Below are 17891 nucleotides of genomic sequence, written 5' to 3'. Positions count from 1 at the left end.
TGGGTTCCTGCATGTCCTGAAAAAGTTCATTTTTCTTTTCAGTTATGGGACTTAAACAAGCTCGTGCTTGTTGTGTGTAGATATATTTATAATCAATCATTTTTTGTCAGATTTAACTGAATAACTCATAATGTACTTCATGAACCACAACCACAGTGTTTATCACTCAAGTATCTGAGGAACAACAGAGTGGGCAGTTTCCGAGCAGCCCATGAACGCATCAGCACGCAGTGCGCGGTGGATGAGGCGGATTGTCCTCCGCATGACGCGGATCTTGCAGGCTGGAAACTGAAAATGGGGAACGCTGATACCAAACTTCATTTCAGGAAAGCGGTGATCCAGCTGACGACAAAAACACAGGTCGGTTCGTGTTTTCTTTGAAATGAAATAAAGACGCGTTTTCTGGACGCGCGCCTGTGGAGATAAAGTTGACTGTTCCAGATGGTAGCAGCGCAATCACCCAAAGTGGAGAAAAAAACATGGGAAACACTCTTTAAACTAAACACAAACATATTTGCAGAAATATTCGTAATTTTTTGTAACGTTTCCAGTTTTAATGACTCTTTAGATCATTCTGGAGTTGCCATGTTTTAAGAAATGATAACAGATAAGAAACGTGGCGTGAAAAAAAATGCTGAAATACTTGAGTGGCAGCAGGTGCATTGAAGGTTAAACTAGTTGTTATCAGTACTTTTTCCAGTTCCAGATGCAGATTATCACCATGTGAAATAACAACCAGCTTGTTTTAAGTCATTTTTTATGCATTATAAATATAAACTAAACATTAAAGTAAGGAAATTTGTATTTGGCTGATTTTTTTCTTCCCTTTAATAACACCAGATTGTATTTTATTAAACATCTTTGGAAAGCCTGATAAGTCACCTTTTCAACGAGGTGTTATTTGTAAGGCTCATCCTTCTGTGAGTGAAACTATAACTTATTCATCTGGTAAGTGAATCACCAGGAAGCTAATTATCCTCTGTTTAGTTAATCAGTTAAGTTAGCAGCAGATTTACAAAATATAAGAATTCCATTTAAAGATTGAGGAAACAAATGTTGAGTTGAAGCAACATTACATGTTAAACACTGTCATGCTTGTGGTGTTTGATCACACGTATGTTTGATGTTTTCTCTCCTGCAGCCTGTTGAAGCTACAGATGACGTGTTCTGGGATCAGTTCTGGGTCGACTCTTCCATCGCCGTCCAGGATATTTTTGCCCTGGTGCCTGCAGCTGAGATCCGAGCTGTCAGAGAGGAGTCTCCGTCAAACCTGGCAACCCTTTGCTACAAGGTAAACTCTGCTTACCTGGAAGTAAACATAAAGATTGACTCAGTAAGTTCCTGCAGGAGCTTTAAGATTTGGTTTTATTGTACTTTTGTTGTTGGACATCCTCTGGAGGAGGAGCTATCCGTCTCCACTGGTGTGAAGCTGCCGTCCCTTTTTAAATATAGATCACCAGGAAAATGGGAAATAGGTGTAGCCATGTAAAAAATGTACAAGCCAAAAAGAGTTAGGAAAGTTTTATCAAGTTTGAAACGTTTTAATGAATTTGATCCTCCCTGCAGCCTTGTTGCTCCCCTGTCGGATCCACAGGACGTCTTGTTTCAGATGTTAGTTGCTGCAGGCAGCGAGGACGCCTGTGAGCTGCTTTACGGCTGCTTTTGTCCATCCTGGACACAGTTGGACTCAAAGGAATTCAGATATGTTTGTTGTTCCCACACCAGAGTGCAAAGGTCATTCACATAAAGGCCGAACAGAATTTATAACAAAAACAAGAAAAATATTGTCTAAAGGAGGAAAAACTGGCTTCATATCAGCATAGATCAGTTTATGTTTCTAAGGAATCTAATTTAAAGTGACTGAACCACAACTTTTTTATTTTATAGGAAAATGTGACATCTTGGTCCAGTTTTTATTTATTTTTTTATTTCTGATTTCTAAGTTCTTATGAATAAGTTAATCTTTATTTTCTTTGGTTTCCATGTGTCATTTGTCCTGCTCTCAGGCGGTGGAGAGGCTGGTCCAGTGTGCAGACTCCGGCTGTCCTTCAGAGAAGGAGCGTCAGATTGTGGTGAACTGCACCCGGCTTCTCACCCGGATCCTGCCCTACATCTTCGAGGATGCAGACTGGAGGGGCTTCTTCTGGTCCACCATCCCTGGAGCCAGCAGATCAGGGGTAAAACTCTGACCCTAATATCTGCATCATTGATGCACGTTCCTCCATTTTATTATCTTAATTTCACACGAGTAGGTGTTTACTGATGGAGACGTGTTTGAATAAATTGCATAGCGATAATAGGAAATCCTATAGTTGTCCAAATCTGCACTGGAAGCTGCTGCCAGAGGAATCCTATCTGTCTGCAGACAGTTTGTAGAGTTTGATTCGTCATCTCTGTAGACACTTGACAACTTCAGGCCCTTTCATATCTGCAGCCATAATAATCCCCTCCTTAGAAAAGATGGTGCTGCCTGATTTTCCGAGCAGGCTCTGCAGTGCAATCTAAGAAGCCAGACTCCCCCTCCTCTCTCTCCCTTATCCTTGACGGCTGCTGGGTCTCTGGTTACCTGGTCAACAGGGGACCAAAGTACAAACACTGCCCATATTGTATCTCCCCCATCCCCTTCGCCAGCGCTTGAATTAAGGGGGGATTGAATGTCTCTTAATGAAAGTGTGGGACTGAGGTAAAGCGCAGAGCTGCTGCAGCTCATCTGAATTCAGTTTGTTGTTTTTAAATAAGGAAAGAAATTAAAACTTTATATTTTTGTGTAAAACTGTATTAAACAAAAATATGTGACACGTTATAATGCCTAAACCGGCATGCCTGTCAGGGAAGTCCGTTTGGTTTGGGATTTAACATTCAAGGAACAAACTGCTGGTTTCTGCTACTTAGACAGTCGTAACCATACAGAGTGAAAAAGACAAAGAATCCTGAAACCAAGAATTAAAGCTGAGAAGATGATTGTTTGCTGAAGAAAAGTGAAGAATACTGACAGAAATGTGGCAAAATCTTGAACACATTAAAGACGGTATATGACATAAAATAATTAGAACTATTTTAGGAACAATCAGAGTACACATATGTGGCACCAGGGTGCTGTTAATGTGCAGGAAGTTTTCAATTCAGATTCATGTGAAGTTTGTTGGTGCATTTACATGTTGCTTTTACATGTGTCTGCTTTACTACCTGTTAAACCTGATTAATTCCAATAAACCTCCTGTGTTTGTGATGTACGAGACATATATCCATGGTTCTAAAGCCTCGCATAATTTTATCCACATATTATCCCATTAATTTACTCCAACCCCTGTGAAATGGTTTGACAGAAGGAAGAGCACCACAGCTGCGTTACATAAGTCAGACTCAAATGTATAGGTCTGGTATAAATGAAAATTTAGCAAATATATAAAAAAAAAAAAAAGCTTTTTGCCTTTAAGATTTTCCTGGGACAGATTTTGGAAGGTGGTTAAGTGGAAGTGGAAGTCACCCACTCGTTCTCAGATCTGAGTCTAAGGTGTGATGTGACATATCAGTTAAGAAAAAATCACTAATGTGAATGTCTGGCAGCACAGAAGCAGAAAACGTAAACAATTTACCGCTAACATGAGATCATAACCTTCACTTGTGTGTTTATATTCCAGTGTTTGGATGAAGACGTTGATGAAAATGAAGCTCGCCCGCTGGCCGAGTCTCTGCTGCTGGCCATCGCTGACCTGCTCTTCTGTCCAGATTTCACCATCCAGAGCCACAAGAAGAGCAGCCCGGTCAGTCCGCCGTCCCCTGGTTGCTCTGTTGTGCTAATATGGAGAGAAAATTTACACATAATTGAGCCTTAACATTGTTGCTGCTTATGCAAACTGTTGATATGCTTTCATATCAAATAACAGAGCTAAACAGTAAACACAAAGCATAATGGAGGCTAGTGGGATGTATTTATCTGCACACTATTTGGCAGTACAGAGTACAGTGTACAGTGGTACAGTACAGTAATTCTTTAAGATATTCCAACATTAAGCAGGAAAACATCTTGCTTCAGCCAAGTCTTTGCTTCGCTTCATCCCTGAAGCTACAGCTGCTATAAAGAGGTTAGTCTGATATTCAGCTCTGTGTTAGTGCCTTTATCTCCTTCATGCAATCTTCTCAGGCAGTAGCTCCAGTTAATGAGTGACTCTACGTGACGCAGAGGGCGGGGCGGCGGGGGGAGCGGGTGTTTGAGCAGGGTGGATGCTTCTTAACTGAGCTCAGCAAACACTTGAGAGACCGGGAGGTGATCTGTGCTGTGATCACATCACTCCTCACTCCTTTCCAGAGGAAATAGCCAGCGGCTGTTTGTTCCCTCCTGCCTCTCTGACCTGTGAAGCGTGAAGCATGACGTGCACAAAGAAGCACAGGTGACATGTTGCACTTTCACTTCCCTGTCAGGATTTGGTCTTTTACAGGTCAAAAGTTGTTGGAGGACAATATATATATATTTGTTAAAAGCCTCTGTGGTGTCCATTTGTGCAGAAAGTTTTAGTTTTATTCATGCTGCTTAAGTATTAATGTCATTTCTCAGCACTTCATTACTTTAAGCTGCTGAAAAGATAAAGCATCCAGGAAAAATGGTTTACTAAAAGCTTAGACAATGAGCTCAGGGTGCTTGGTTAAACCACCCGTCAGCTGTAATGTGGCGTGGAACACTGCCCTATGCTGTCAGTTTGCTTCTGACAAACAACTGTGGCACCTTGTCACATCTATTCATAAAGCTGTAGTTATCTGTGCTGAGGTGTCATATGTAGATATTGTCAGCCGAGTACTCGGCTTGGTCCAAGTATGTGTGAACACAGTCCCACTGCTGTTGTTTTAGCTCAGATATACACTCACAGCTCACTTTATCAGGTTCACCTTGCTAGTACCGGGTTGGACCCCAGTTTTTTCTGCAGAACTGTCCTTATTTTTGGTGTCATAGATTCAACTAGCTGTTCTATTGGATTGAGATCTGGTGACTGTGGAGGTCGTTGGAGTCCAGTGAACTCATTGTCATGTTCTAGAAAGCAGGTGGAGATGATCTGAGCTTTGTGACATGGTGCATTATCCTGCTGGAAGTAGCATCAGAAGATGCTCCACTGTGGTCACAAAGGGATGGACATGGTCAGCAACAATACTCAGGTAGGCTGTGGTGGTTAAACCAGGTCATGTTGGTACTAAGGGGTTCAAAGTGGGCCAAGAAAATATCCCCCCACCATTACACCAGCAGCAGGCTAAAGCAATGATCCAAGGCAGGATGGATCCATGTTTTCATGATGTTTCCACCAAATTCTGAGTCTAGCATCTGAATGTGGAGCTGAAATGGAGACTCATCAGACCAGCAAAGTTTCTCCATCTTCTATTGTCCAGTGTTGGTGAGTGTGTGTGAATTGTAGCCTCAGGTTCCTGTTCAGCAGCCCATCTACAACAAAACATCAAGATATTAGGACTTGTAAATGTATTGATTATTATCAGTGGGCCTCTTTGAGAACTGAGTAGAGCTGTTTCACCTTCCCAGTAGACTTGTACAGCATTTCCCACTGAGCGGGTAGTAATTTGTGGGGTGCCTCTGCCGTCAGTGAGGTAATGGAGTGTCGCGGTGTCATGGCGGTTGGTGGTTCAGTCGGTCATCGGGGTGAATGCAAAGTGTGTGCAACGGGTAGCATTCAAACACACACTTTCCAGCTGCCATATTAAATATACATCTGTATACTTATCTGTTGTTCCACAGAGTCACCTGCTGAGACCAATTCAAAGCTAAAAGAAGCATTTGTAATTACTCAGCTTAATTCTTTAAAGTAAGTTCTTTAAGAGAAGAACTTGCTTTTATTTTATATTGAAAGTTATATGGCAAGGGGTGGTTATTCTATGTTTACAGCTATTCTATTCTACAGTCATTTAGCAGACGCTTTTATCCAAAGCGACTTACATTTGAGAGTAAGAACAACACAAGCAAGAATTCAAACAAGATGGGACGTCATAATTAAGTTGTAGTCAGACTGTTGTGACTCCAGTTGGACCCAGGTGCTGCCATGTAGTGCAAGAGGCAGTGCATAACTTTTTTTTTTTTGTTTGTTTGTTTTTTGTAGTTTTTGTAAGCCATTTTGTTTAAATACAAACATTACAATTTCATCAGACAATATCATCTTGGGCATAGTTGCACACAGCTTATTCAGTACTTAGTTGAGCCAAAGAGCTGGACAAATCTTTCTAACTCATTCTGTTGAATAGAAGAGTTAAACTAAGTGTGGAAATGCTCCTTAAACAACTGAGTCTCTGCGGATCAGACAGTAAGGAGTTGCAGTAGTCAATGCGTGAAATGACCAGAGCCTGGACCAGGAGCTGGGCCGTGTGTTCAGTCAGGTAGGGTCTGATCCTCCTAATGTTGTAGAGAGCAAATCGGCAAGATCGAGCAACCGAGGCAACATGGTCCTTAAAGGTCAGCTGGTTGTCTACCATGACACCAAGATTCCCGATAGAAGACGTAGGCGCAAGTGTGATAGAGTCAAGTTGCACGCTTATCTGTGGCGGTAAGGAAGGATTGGCTGGAAAGACAATAAGCTCAGTCTTGGACAGATTTAGCTGAAGGTGGCGATCCTTCATCCATGTGGAGATATCAGCAACATGCTGATATTCGCATTGAGACGGTTGTATTGTCAGGTGGGAAAGAAAGGAAAAGCTCAGTGTCATCTGCATAGCAGTGGTAGGAGAAACCATGAGAGCTAATGACTGCACCGAGTGAGGAGGTGTATAGTGAAAAGAGACAGCTACTTCTGGTATGATCCCACTGCTGAAGAAAGTCAGGATTGTCTTCTGAACCATAACTGTAGCTTGGGGGTTACTAATAACAACAATACGTATTTTATCAGAGGGCTGTTTATCTGCATAGAAAGTCATGGTTGGGGAGTGTTTAACTGCTGAATAGAAATAATCACTACGTTTTCACGAGCCGCAGTATGTGAGTGACCAGTAGAGGCAGTGCAGGGACCAGTTTGATGAAAGGTCACAGGTTACACAGTGGTAAAGATTATGGAACATTTCAAAGACAAATCCAAAACCACCTGCAGCATTATGACTTATTATTGCTGCTGCACTTTGACATATGCTTGTCACAATAGCTGGTGAGAGACCGGTGTTTTGTTGAGGTCAGTTTCCCCGTTGATCCCCCCCCCCCCACCACCACCACAGCTAACCATGATTTCAACTACCAACAGTGGTGATGGGAATACCACAAGGGTACGTAACAGCTAATCCGACTGCCCATACGACACAAACATGAATAAACTTTAATATGGTAAATGGTCTGTATTTATATAGCACTTTCACTATACCTGAAACGATACCCAAAGCGCTTTACATTATACATAAAATCCACCCATTTACACACATTCACACACTGATGACGGAAGCTTCCATGCAAGGCGTTCAACCACGACACTCCGCCCCAATATCTCTGTATTGTGACCAGACATTCTGTTTAAAAAGGGATCTGAGATGGTAAATGTTTTGACATTGCTTTATGTTCCAGATACCCAGCCTTTTGAATGATTCATATGGTCCTTTTCTGTAGTAAAAATAGTGACTTTATTGTAATTTTTAAATTATTGCCCCATACATTTACACTGTAGGTCATCAGACACCTGAGTTGACTCAGCAGTTTCATCAGCTCTCAGTCTCCTGAGACTAATTTTCCACTTAGTAGTACATAGTTTGTTTTCTTACACCGTACAAATTCAGCAACCCTACTCGGTCAGGGAGCTCTAACGCGGCCCTTAGTGGAATCCTGTTGTAGGTGTAGTGCATGTGAACAATTACACTTGCAATGCAGCTGGCTGACAAGCGGGAGGTTAAAAAGCAGACAACACTTTCAGGAGTGCTTTCTGGGTTGTGCTAATGAGAACTGAGGGGTCAGAAGACGTGGAGTCTCTGGTCAAAGGACATGAGTGATTTTAAAACCCTCGTCTCTGCTGCAGGATACAGCTGAGGACATGCGATCCATGGACAGCTGTGAGTACATCTGGGAGGCTGGGGTGGGCTTTGCTCAGTCACCCCCTCCGAACTACATCCATGATCTGAACAGGTGAGACTCCGGCACCATTTCAGCTCAGATTATGTCTGTTGGGTATTCTGACCCTTGTTTTGCTTTATGATAACTGAATGAGCCTTGTGCAAGATCAAAACATACAAATATGTTGATATTTAGAAACAAAAACAAAAAAATTATTCTACACAATTTATTAAACAATTTTCTTGTTAAATTTTTCATGTACAACACCAGAGGTGTTGTTTCCCTGCAGCTCTGAGGCCGAGAATCCGCTCTTCATAACATTTTTTTCCTGTCCTGAAGCATCATTTTACTGCACCGCAGCACACACCAGCCACTGGTTATCAATACAATGGCCATTTTGAAATCACACCATGGCTGATTCAGCAAAGAAACACAAGGAAATATTACCAGAGGAAGAGAGGAAAGAGAGAAAGTGACAGAGCAAGAGATGAGAAGAATCAACATCAGGCTGACTTTTACTGGCTGGAGAGAGCTCAGAGAAGAGACAAGATGCAAGATGGATGCTGAATTAGTTGTTATTAGGGGGCCCTAAAGTGTGACAATCTGTCCAAGTTCATTAGTGGGGCTTTAATTTGTATGTTTAGACACAACAGCTTCTACATTTTTGTAGTCCTGTAAATATATTTGTAACTTCATGTAGCCTGAACTACTCACCCACCTTTATAAAAAAAAATCTAATCTCTGCATGGTGAAAGTCATCTTCTTACTCTCCTCTTCTAAAGAAGTCTTCTTATGAGCATTTTAGCATCATTGACTCGTGTTTGTGTTTTTTCAGGACTGAACTTCTGAAGTTGCTTCTTACCTGCTTCTCTGAAGCCATGTACCTCCCTCCTTCCACTGACAGCAGAGTCCCCAACCCCTGGGTCTCCTTCTTCTGCTCCTCAGAAAACAGGTAAACAGTTGATCCTTTTAAATGTGCTTTTTTCCAGTTTGACAAACTGCAAGAGTTCAGAGGAAATTGGATTTATTTTCCATCTTTAGTTACTTTGACAAAGAGCCAAACTAAACAGATTTTAATGTACAGTGTGTGATAAAATATGTTAAACCAGCTCCACTTTAAACAAATATATCTCTAAAATCTTGTGTCCTATTTTCTGTAATGACCCAGTTACTGATTTCATACTGATCATTTTCATTAAGAAAACAATGGAAGCTAAAAATGGCCATGCATGGTTTAAAAAAACAAACTAAAAACCAAAACATCATTACATCTAGATAATGATCTATCTCATTATCTTGAGAAAACAAGGATTGTTTTCTCATAACAGAATAATTGATTTAATTATCTCCAGATAATGATTATTTTTAAAAACTATCATAAAACAAAGTTTTTATTTGATAAAGTCAAGAAAGCCAATGTCGAGAAGCTAACGAATAACACGTGCATCCCTCAAATTATATTTTTATCATTTCACGTTCTCAAAAAAGCAAATTTATCCTGTAATAACCAGTTAAAGTTTACCTAGAGATAAAGAGAACATTTAACTAATAAGTGAAAACAAGCTTTGTTTTCTCAAAATAACAAAAATAATTCATTTGTGGTCTTGAGATAATGACAATAAAAATTAGTAATTGCAGGAATGCTTTCAGCTTCCATAGAAAACATACCTAAAGATGTTTTTCTACTTTTCATTTTTAGTCTAACAAAATTTATTCATTTATTTATGTTTTTATGAAGGCAGAATTAGGCAGCTTCTGTTAACCGTTAACCACAATATAAGTAATCTTTTTCACCCTGTTAAAAGCATATTTTGGATTAATTTGACAATAATTATTATTTGAACATATTTCTTTGTTTTTCCAACATTTTTTCTCGTAATGACTCAGAAAAAGTACATTCTGTTTAGATAGTTACTTTAATGAGATGTGAAATTTTATTGACTTTAGTGTTTAATTTTAACCAGTGTGTTGGAGTCAGATGCTTAAGAGTCAGCACCAAGTGGACATCTCTGGTATTGCACTGTAAAGTGACACACTTGTGTAAATGGAACATTTTGGTAAATTTACATGCAGTACAAACTATTTAAATGGTCATCAGAGATGGTTTCTAATTAGGTGAAAGAAAACAAAGCATCTCAGCTGTACTATACAGGACTTAATCAGAAAGTAACTTGTGACCAAAGCTGTTGAATCAGTATATTAGAAGGAGGAACAGTACACCAAAGATACTTTAGTTTAATGCTTTACTTAATTGAAGCAGTAAGTTAAAATCTGTTATTTAAATATAGCAATGTCTGGCTGTCAGTTTAGGGGTGAGTATTAATAGGTACATGTCCAGTATGTTACCTGGCAGGAGGTGCTGCCTTCAAGGCTAACACAAGTCTGTACCTGCTGTAAAAACCAGAATTTATATGAAGGACTACATTTAAGTCAGTGTAAAGGAGAAATAGTCCTTTACAGAAATATAATCCTACCACTCTGTGTCTGGTACAAGCACACAGCTCAGGCTACCACTGACTCCCACATGTGTTTAAATGCTTCAGACATGCCCTGCCTCTGTTCACCTCCCTGCTCAACGTGGTGTGTGCCTATGACCCTGTGGGCTACGGCATCCCCTACAACCACCTGCTGTTCTCCGACTACCGGGAGCAGCTGGTGGAGCTGGCAGTCCAGATCCTTATCGTTACTCTGGAGCACGAAGCTGGAACAGCAGCAAGCGCCGCCCTGCGGGCTCTGGACGCCACCACATCCCTTTCCGCTGAGGAGGGGCCGGAGGTACAATCAGAAGGAAATCAGTAAACAATTTATTGTTTAAATTTAGATGCTGAGATGATAATGGTCTCTTTTCAGGAAGCTGGACCAGAAAACCTCTTTGTGAATTATCTCTCCAGGATTCACAGAGAAGAGGTACTGTGATGTCCTGACATCCCTTATAACAGTGACTAGGATGAACACAGTGGGATGTTTAAGTGTCCTTTTTTTATATATATGTTCAGGACTTGAGCTTTATCCTCAAAGGTCTGGCCCAGCTGCTCAACAACCCCTTGATCCAGACCTACCTTCCTCGATCCACAAAGAAGATCCAGTTCCACCAGGAGCTGTTCATCCTGTTCTGGAAGTTCTGTGACTTCAACAAGGTGTAGAGCTACATTTTCTAGAAAACAAAGCTTCATGCAGTTACTGGTTCATCTCACTTTCCACATGTTGGTCATGAGTTCAAACAAATCTGCGTCTGATTTTTAAGTTTGGTTTTCACACTGCACCCCCAGGTCAGGATCTGTGTTAGTAACTTTTCAAAACTGGTGACCTTGTCTGTCTTTATAATTATTTTAAAGTCAGTTTGAGGTCATTTCCACAGCTATTCAGAGTTTTTACTTTGTGTTTGACCTTTATTTATACAGGTGGTCCCATTGAGACACAAAGTCTCATTTACAATATGAATTAGTTATTTAAAAGGCAAATGCAAGCTACATCTAAAAACAAATAAATAAATAAAACCTGCTAAAAACTAAAGCAATTCAAAGATGCTTTCTGAGAATAAGTTTAAATTAAAGTAGCTTGACAGGAAAAAGGGTCAGAGAGAACAGGGAATGACATGCACCAAGGGGTCCTCTAAAAACAACACTGATGTTCAATAAATGCAAAAAAAAAGATAAGTTAGATTTTCATGAAATAAAATACAGCAAAATCACAACTTGGAAGGTTTAAAATCAGATTTTTAAAATGTCCAAAAAAGTTTTTCTTCATAAATCTATGCTGTATTTTGGAGTTAGATGCACTAAAATTTAAAGCACTCATGGAAAAGCCAGTCAGTAAAGGACATCTGATTAAAATATAAACATTATTCCCTTATTATCACATTTCCATACTTTTTGGGACTGCTGACTTTTTCTTTTATCTTTTAGTATAAATTTTTACTTTTTTTTCCCTCTAAATATTCACTTAACACACAATAAATTATAAAAACTAATGGGGCAGACGAGTCTCAGTAATTTAGTTGCTTCTGGATTCATTTAAAATTACTTTGCTGATTTTTTTCCATTTTAGTTAAAGTTTTGTCTTGATAGGAATTTGTTGTATTTTGTCAGAAATAATTCAAATACTTAAAAATGTGAGAAATTGTGAATCAGATTCTTAGCCACTGCTAAGCTCAGATGTTGTGCTAATTAGCTAATGCTAACATGCTAGACAGAGAACTTATCAGTAAAACATTAGCATGTTAGCATACTTAGCATGTTGGTATTAGCATTTAACTGTTTTGCCTGCTGTTTAATGTGACATCAGCTACTTTGTAAATATTATATTAGCAGGAAAATCTGTCTGTCTATCTATCTATCTATCTATCTATCTATCTATCTATCTATCTATCTATCTATCTATCTATCTATCTATCTATCTATCTATCTATCTATCTATCTATCTATCTATCTATCTATCTATCTATCTATCGAGAGAAATGGTGTCACGGTTTCAGCAGCTGCTCTACATTGTGAATAAATTCTTGCTCTTAAAATTAGTTGATATTTGCAAAATTAAAACTTCCTATCTGAAGTAAATATATTATTTTATGTGATTGAGAAGACTCAAAATGCTGATTTAGTTGTTTTTGTGTATTTTAGAAATTCCTATTTTTTGTCCTAAAGAGCAGCGATGTATTGGAGATGCTGGTTCCAATTCTTTTCTACCTGAACGATGCCAGAGCAGATCAGTGTAAGTCCGTGTGTGTGTGTGTGTGTGTGAAAGTGAAGTTATTTAAGTGTGCGTATTGTGGGTGAACTCGTAAGGATCGTTGCTGAAAACTTCCAGCTGTGAAAACTGGGTTTCTGTGCATCTGCAGCTCGGGTGGGACTCATGCATATCGGCGTGTTCATCCTGCTGCTGTTGAGTGGAGAGAGAAACTTTGGTGTTCGTCTGAACAAGCCGTACACTCTTCGGGTGCCCATGGACATGCCTGTTTTCACAGGAACGCACGCCGACCTGCTCATAGTGGTGAGAAACCAGAGACTAAAACAACAGTGAGCTTGTCTTCATAGAACTATTTTAGTGTTTTACTCCACCTGTTTATGACACATTTCCACATTTTTACTTTAAACTATGGAAAAATTAAAATGATCAACTCTGCAAATTTCAACTGCATTTATTTCTTGTATTTTATCATGATTAGATCTTTCATAAAATCATCACCTGTGGACACCAACGACTCCATCCTCTCTTTGACTGCCTGCTTACTATCATAGTGAACAGTGGGTATCACAACTGAAATGCTGCCTCCTGCTGGTGGAGTAGGAGACCTGCTGAGCTTTTTTATTCTTCTCTACATCCACATCTGAGACATTGTTGTCCCTCCACAGTTTCACCTTACCTCAAGAGCCTGTCAATGGTGGCAGCCAACAAGCTGCTCCACCTCCTGGAGGCCTTCTCTACACCCTGGTTCCTCCTGTCTGCCCCCCAGAATCACCACCTGGTCTTCTTCCTGCTGGAGGTCTTCAACAACATCATCCAGTATCAATTTGATGGTAAGAAAAAGGACATGGACACATCAGTGAGACACTGTTCGGGACACCGAGTGAAAATCTGAAATCTCCCTCACAGGTAATTCCAACCTGGTGTACGCCATCATCCGTAAGAGGAATGTGTTCCACCAGCTGGCCAACCTGCCGACTGACAGGACGTCGATTCAGAAAGCCTTGCAGAAGAAGAAGTCAGGGATTTCCAGAATTAACTCTACAGACAATGTGTCTATGGAGGGCGCCAGACCTGCAGTACCTGCTGAGCCTGGCACACTCAAAGCCACCTTAGAGGCCACCCCAGGTGGGAAGTCAAATTACTGGGGGGAGGGCTCAATATGATCAAATGCATAACATTTTAAATTAAATCTGTAAACTGACTTGAAATAACTAACAAAGCCCAAAGACTGGCCATAAATAGAAACGCAAACATCACCAAAATAAGATTATTATGATTAATTATGCAATAATTATGCAGCTAAGACACAAAACTGATCAAAAGTGAAGCGAAATGCAAAAAGGGCCAAAAATGAGCAAAAATTAAAAGGTTATGGGCTACAAATGGCCACTACATTGGCCTAAAACAGACTCATAAACCAGCTTAACCTGAACCAGTTAAGCGGTCCTTAACTGGTTACCTGTTACCAGCGGACACAAGGTAGTCCCTGTCCTTCAAGTGTGATTCAGTATATAGTTCTGTGTTGCAGGAATTGATAAGATAACAGAGAAGTCTCAGGTAAGTGAGGATGGGACAATGGTTGCTGTGCCGCGCTCGCAGTCTCCACAGACACCTGCCGACAGTAGCGCCATCGCCGCAGCCAGCGACACCGAATCCAACTCAGAGAGAGACCATGAGGTACTCCATCACCCACACTCTGACTTCACCTGTTTCTTTCTGCCATCCAAGTGTTTTATTCTGTCACCAGGCCTACTTCACACCATCAGAGACATCGAGGAGTCGGTTGTCGAGTGTCTCATCAACAGCAGCATGGAGCGCTAATCCAGACTGGGTAAGAACTAGGCCGACCTACTGCTAATTATCTAATTATGTGATGGTTCCTGTCATATGATCCCTCCATCATCTATCTGTTCTCAGATGTTGTCATGGAAAGCCAAACTTCCTCTGCAGACCATCATGAGGCTGCTGCAAGTGCTGGTTCCTCAAGTGGAGAAGATTTGCATTGACAAGTAGGAAAAAATAAACTTTTAAACTAAAACTTAATGATTTAATGAATCATTTTCATGGCACAATATTTAAAACTCAGTGCTATTTTTGCTCTGCCTGTATTAAAAACAAAAAAACATGTAGTAGCTGAACCCTTTTAATCCCACTTAACTTCTAGACATGATGTTTCCTGGACAGCCTCAGTTGTCAGATAATGAGGCTAAAATTATGTAAAACGAATGAATCAATAGATACAGCAGCATAAAGAACAAAAACAAACAAAAAAATGAACAGAATTTATTACTAACAGAACTTTGTAGAAATAACACACAGATCAACAGTGACCAAGCCTTTTCTCATCTGCACATCGTTCTCTCAAGTCTTTGCTTTTAGGAGAAAAATATTGTCAAACAAAAAAAAAAAAACAGAACAGAAACTATTTACACTTTAATCATCAAACTGTTTTTTTTTTTTTTTTTTTTTGCTATTTATAATTATTTATGCTACTATTTACTTACAATTCTCAAAGAACTCCAACAAGACAATTACCTTAAAGCTAAAGCTAAAGCTACACTCGAGTGGTTGAAGGAAAGTAAGCTCAGAGTCTAATAAGGAATCTGTAGAAAAAAATGTTTAACACCAGGTGAATAAATCCAGATTGAAGGTGAGGTGAAGCACTTCTGGGTAAAAATCAGTGTTAAGAGGAGTTAAATTTATCAAGCTTATCAAACTTAGCTAAAGGGCATTTGTCAACAATTTAGAACATTTTTTTTTAACTTACACAGACCCCGCTAGTGATAACCAAAGTGTGGAATAAAGACTGCTCTGAAACATCTGTAGACTGGTTCAGAGTCTGGAGGAATGTCCCTCTTACGTCACAAAACTTAAATAATAAATATAACTAATTTGAATTTTATTTATTGTTCTTATTTTACACCAAAGCGACGTTTTATGATTAAAGTTTCTCCCTCATCAAACTGTAACTTATGTAATTTGAATCAAATTGGAACTTTTTCCATATAGTTTGGGAATGTCCACCAGTTAAAGATTTCTGGGAACAAATAGCAAATCGTCTCTCTGAAGCATTTGGACGAGAACTTAGCTGTTCTCCAAACATTATGCTGTTGAATGATGATTCAGGCAGAACGTAAACCTCACGCAAAGATTTGTATGGTTTACATCACGTATTGTGGCTAAGAAAATGTTGCCGATGGCAACCACCTCAAACACTTTCAATACATCAATGGTTATATTCATTATTATTTCTTTGGAGCTCTCTGTGGCCAGAATGAATGGGGCAGGCCAGGCTGTCCTTAAGGCCAGGAAGGAGGCAGTTAACGTAGCTAAAACTATGATTTAATTATTGTTTAGGTTTAGCTGTGTATGGATTAATTGAAGGTCCAGTGTGACGTGACTTGTAATGTTCTGTGTGGGTGGTATTGGTTGGTGGTAAGGAACCATAAAATTTGCAGGTGCTTTCTGTTTTTCTGTTTTTTTTACTGCTTTAGTTACTATCCATAAAATGTTTGATATGAATGTAACAGAATGGAATTCAAAGTAGTGTTTTGTGTATGGTGTGTTTATGTACACCTGCTTTCTTTGTGGTAATAAAAAAAAAAGAGGAGTTAAATTTACACAAACAAAAGGTTTGAATCTGTAATGGCTGTAAAACGGGACTCTACAAAGTGTTGTTTGGGGTTGAATACTCATGTTTGTTGAAGTTCTTAAGCGTTTTTGTCGCTTATTTCTTTTTTATTTCATAATCTAAATATATTGCTACTTCCAAACAGATTAAACACAAATTTCCGCATAAAATCTGTTTTAATTTCGGGTTGTAAAGCACATAAATGGGGAAAGAAATACAAACATTTACAGTGCTGAGATGCTTCTAATACCAACTTTATAAAAGCAGCACATTATAAACTTTTTAATGTTTTAAACTTTTAATGTTGAGAAGCAGCTAAGCTGTATTTGCATTGTTCACAAACTCCAAATTGTTTGATCCACATGACATGAAAACTGTTGTCATCTCCAGGGGTTTAACTGATGAGTCAGAAATCCTGAAGTTCCTGCAGCACGGCACGCTGGTCGGCCTCCTGCCCGTCCCCCACCCCATCCTCATCAGAAAGTACCAAGCCAACGCTGGCACGGCCATGTGGTTCCGCACCTACATGTGGGGGGTCATCTACTTACGGTAAACACACCTCAGCCGGTTATATTAACATCTGAATGCAGTTTACTTGTTATCTTATGAGAGTTGTTTTCTTCCTGTTGCCACAGCAACGTAGATCCTCCGATCTGGTACGACACTGACATAAGGCTGTTTGAGATCCAGAGGATTTAGCTGCTGAGGATGACCATCACCTGTTTGTCTCACGTGCGAACTGTGCAGGTTTATCTTCATCACCTGGACCGGCCAGTTGGAAACATTTCATTCTCATCAGTCGGCTTCTGTAAAAATAAAGAATGTCTAAATGTGAGCATAAATTATTTATTGCATCCCACTTGCAGCCAGCAGTCGTGACATTTATTGAACATTAATTTATTACTTTTGCCAACAATAAAAGAGGAAGAACACACTTCTCCTTCACACACAGCCAGATGTGTTCCAGATACTTTATCTCATTCACCCTATAATAGAATATTAGATATAAATTTAAAGTGTGGAGACCTGAATGACTTCATGTCAACACAGAGGAGATATAATCCCTAAAAGTTAGGAGAGTTTAAAGTGATCTCACCATGAGTTCATATTTGGAAGTTGGTCCTCCTGTGTGTTCAGAAAACATCCATTTGTCTTTTTTTTTTTTTTTTTTGAAAACAAAAAAAGGATAAAAACCAATAATATTTTTGATTTTACCCCATTAAACACACAACAGCGACATTTAATTTGATGCTGCTAAAATGCTTCATTGCATCTTTGTTCTTGCTTCCAGAGCACTAAACTGTTGAAAAGAAAATTCAAGGACATAAAAAAAGATTAGAAAACTGGATCTAAATGAAAGGACCCTGAGTGGTATGATATCAGAACTGAATTTTACCATCCACCTAACGCCTAACGGCGTATTTATTCACACAACAAAGGAAGCAGAAAATGGCACAAATGTTTAAATGTTTGTGAATTAAAGACTAAAGCTTCAAGGTACAAAGAGATGCTTTTTTCAGAATTTCTGAGGCAAAAATGGACCATAAGATATCCGTCCAC

General features: G+C 39.5%; 1 protein-coding gene across 2 annotated transcripts; it reads left to right on the top strand.

Annotated features, from left to right (window-relative positions):
• The first annotated feature begins 205 nt into the window (after positions 1 to 205).
• hid1b (HID1 domain containing b) lies at positions 206 to 17166 on the top strand. 2 transcript variants are annotated; one of them, XM_041974979.1, is made up of 19 exons: positions 206 to 360; positions 1142 to 1291; positions 2007 to 2177; positions 3642 to 3764; positions 7980 to 8086; positions 8850 to 8966; positions 10558 to 10789; positions 10865 to 10921; positions 11011 to 11151; positions 12634 to 12724; positions 12852 to 13003; positions 13179 to 13257; positions 13366 to 13530; positions 13607 to 13825; positions 14229 to 14377; positions 14448 to 14531; positions 14618 to 14709; positions 16722 to 16880; positions 16967 to 17166. In XM_041974979.1, the coding sequence occupies exons 1-19, from the start codon at positions 295 to 297 to the stop codon at positions 17028 to 17030; spliced, it is 2418 nt and encodes an 805-aa protein (XP_041830913.1). In that variant the 5' UTR covers positions 206 to 294; the 3' UTR covers positions 17031 to 17166. The 2 variants fall into 2 exon arrangements, with proteins under 2 accessions (XP_041830913.1, XP_041830912.1); XM_041974978.1 differs by having other exon boundaries at positions 217 to 360; positions 12658 to 12724.
• Positions 17167 to 17891: the final 725 nt, after the last annotated feature.

This window comes from Melanotaenia boesemani, chromosome 21 (assembly GCF_017639745.1).
Source record: "Melanotaenia boesemani isolate fMelBoe1 chromosome 21, fMelBoe1.pri, whole genome shotgun sequence".
In the NCBI taxonomy this organism is placed as follows: domain Eukaryota; kingdom Metazoa; phylum Chordata; class Actinopteri; order Atheriniformes; family Melanotaeniidae; genus Melanotaenia; species Melanotaenia boesemani.
Note: the sequence above shows the minus strand (reverse complement) of the source record. Positions and strands in the feature narration are given on the sequence as shown.

What these genes read in the sequence shown, in the direction of transcription:
- hid1b (XM_041974979.1), top strand. Translation starts at nt 295, where the DNA reads ATGGGGAACGCTGATACCAAACTTCATTTCAGGAAAGCGGTGATCCAG. An exon ending in TTCTGCTCCTCAGAAAACAG is followed by an intron (nt 8,967 to 10,557) that starts GTAAACAGTTGA and finishes TAAATGCTTCAG; the next exon opens with ACATGCCCTGCCTCTGTTCA. An exon ending in AGTTCTGTGACTTCAACAAG is followed by an intron (nt 11,152 to 12,633) that starts GTGTAGAGCTAC and finishes TGTGTATTTTAG; the next exon opens with AAATTCCTATTTTTTGTCCT.